We start from the raw sequence: 1,531 nt of genomic DNA on the forward strand, positions 1-1,531 counted from the left end.
TTTTTTGGATTTTGTTAACATGTATCATAAAGATATCACATGGATTAAAAGTGCCATTTACTATTTTTATTTGTTACTTCAATAAAAATAGACAACATTTTTACAAATTAAAAAAAACTAGATGTTTTATGAACAATACAGATAGTTACTAACTAGATGTTTTACATCTAGTTTTTTTTTTAATTTGTAAAAACGTTGTCTATTTTTATTTTCTGTTATCATTAATAATTACAAATACAAAAATATCCTTATCATTATTTCCCACTTTCAATGCTGTATATAGGAGAATGAAAACAAATTTTTGTTCCACTGTTTTCTTTACAAATCTTTAAAAAGATGAAACATAAAAATGTGTCATACTTGTAATTATTCATCAAATAATGAATTTATAACTTTCAAAAAATAAGTTGATAGAACTTAGATCTAATTTCTCAGTCTTTCATTTAAATAACTAAAGCTTTTATATGAAGATGTTACTAGAATCCATGTTTGTGCAAATTTAGACTCAAAAACCAATATAATGATACCTTTGACAATATACAAAAAGTGAATACAGCAGTATCATATACTCATTCCAACTTCATATTCAACTTTCTCTTATCAAGGGAAGCATTTCAACCTCTGCAAAGAGACACATGAAAGTAATCTTAACTGTATGAGAATGGAGATTATGAGAAAAAAAACATTAACTTCAGTATGTATTGAATCTGGTGCCATTTATTACCTGTCTTTCAACTTCAACAGCCGATGCCGCTAGCTTGCGCTTCAAAATTGATCTGTCTTGCTCGCAATTTTCTGTCTCCGTGTCTAGCAGCAAAATATAAAGGCGAAATTCAGGGGTAAAGGAATTAAACATACAATTGCTAAAAAGGCCGAAAGGAATACATAGTAAGAGACTCGTTAGAGATATAAAATCGTGCAGGTGTCTTCAACCGATCCTAATAATAGTTTGAGCCTTTAAGAGACTGGGTTCATGATATGGAATAGAAAGACTATGACTGAGTGGTCTCTAGAGTTCGTGCAGTGGTCATGCTTCAAAATCCCAAAAAACTCTTGTGGAAACATGTTAGGGATATGAAACTATTCACGCGCTGTCATCTAACACTTCAAGCTTTTGAAATACATGGTTTATGACAAGGATAACCATGATGGGTTGCACTATCCCAAATTCCCATATAAAATCTGCAATTTGTGTCATTATAGTTATCCTGAATACATCAGAGGCCCTATGAACTCATGTGCCGATGAGTTACATTTTAACCCATTATCCTGTGCCGGTGACTTTTCAAAATTTTGGCTTGAATAAAAAACCAATGCTACAAGCATCCTAGGCTTCTCGATGTTGCGACACTTGTAATTCATTTTGTTATTTCTTTTTTATATACTTGTGGTAAAATCTTCATGAAGTTGATCGAAAATTTATCATGATTTTGTAATCTCTCTTCTAGCTTTCAATGAACCAGAGCCAATTTCAGGATTATTAATTATTTGAGGCTCTTCCATCTCTACCTCATATCTCATCTCTCTCCCC

The 1,531-nt window shown here is 31.5% G+C and overlaps 1 protein-coding gene across 1 annotated transcript in view; it reads right to left on the bottom strand.

Annotated features, from left to right (window-relative positions):
* LOC109355782 (peptidyl-prolyl cis-trans isomerase CYP23) overlaps positions 399-1,531 on the bottom strand; it is a 4,727-nt gene continuing 3,594 nt past the window's right edge. Inside the window, exons 7-8 of the mRNA XM_019598998.1 lie at positions 725-807; positions 399-621 (exon numbers count right to left, since the gene is read on the bottom strand). Coding sequence (XP_019454543.1) covers positions 601-621; positions 725-807 — 104 coding nt within the window. The 3' untranslated portion in view covers positions 399-600. The remainder of the gene's footprint in view (positions 622-724; positions 808-1,531) is intronic.

Source organism: Lupinus angustifolius, chromosome LG09 (assembly GCF_001865875.1).
Source record: "Lupinus angustifolius cultivar Tanjil chromosome LG09, LupAngTanjil_v1.0, whole genome shotgun sequence".
In the NCBI taxonomy this organism is placed as follows: Eukaryota; Viridiplantae; Streptophyta; class Magnoliopsida; order Fabales; family Fabaceae; genus Lupinus; species Lupinus angustifolius.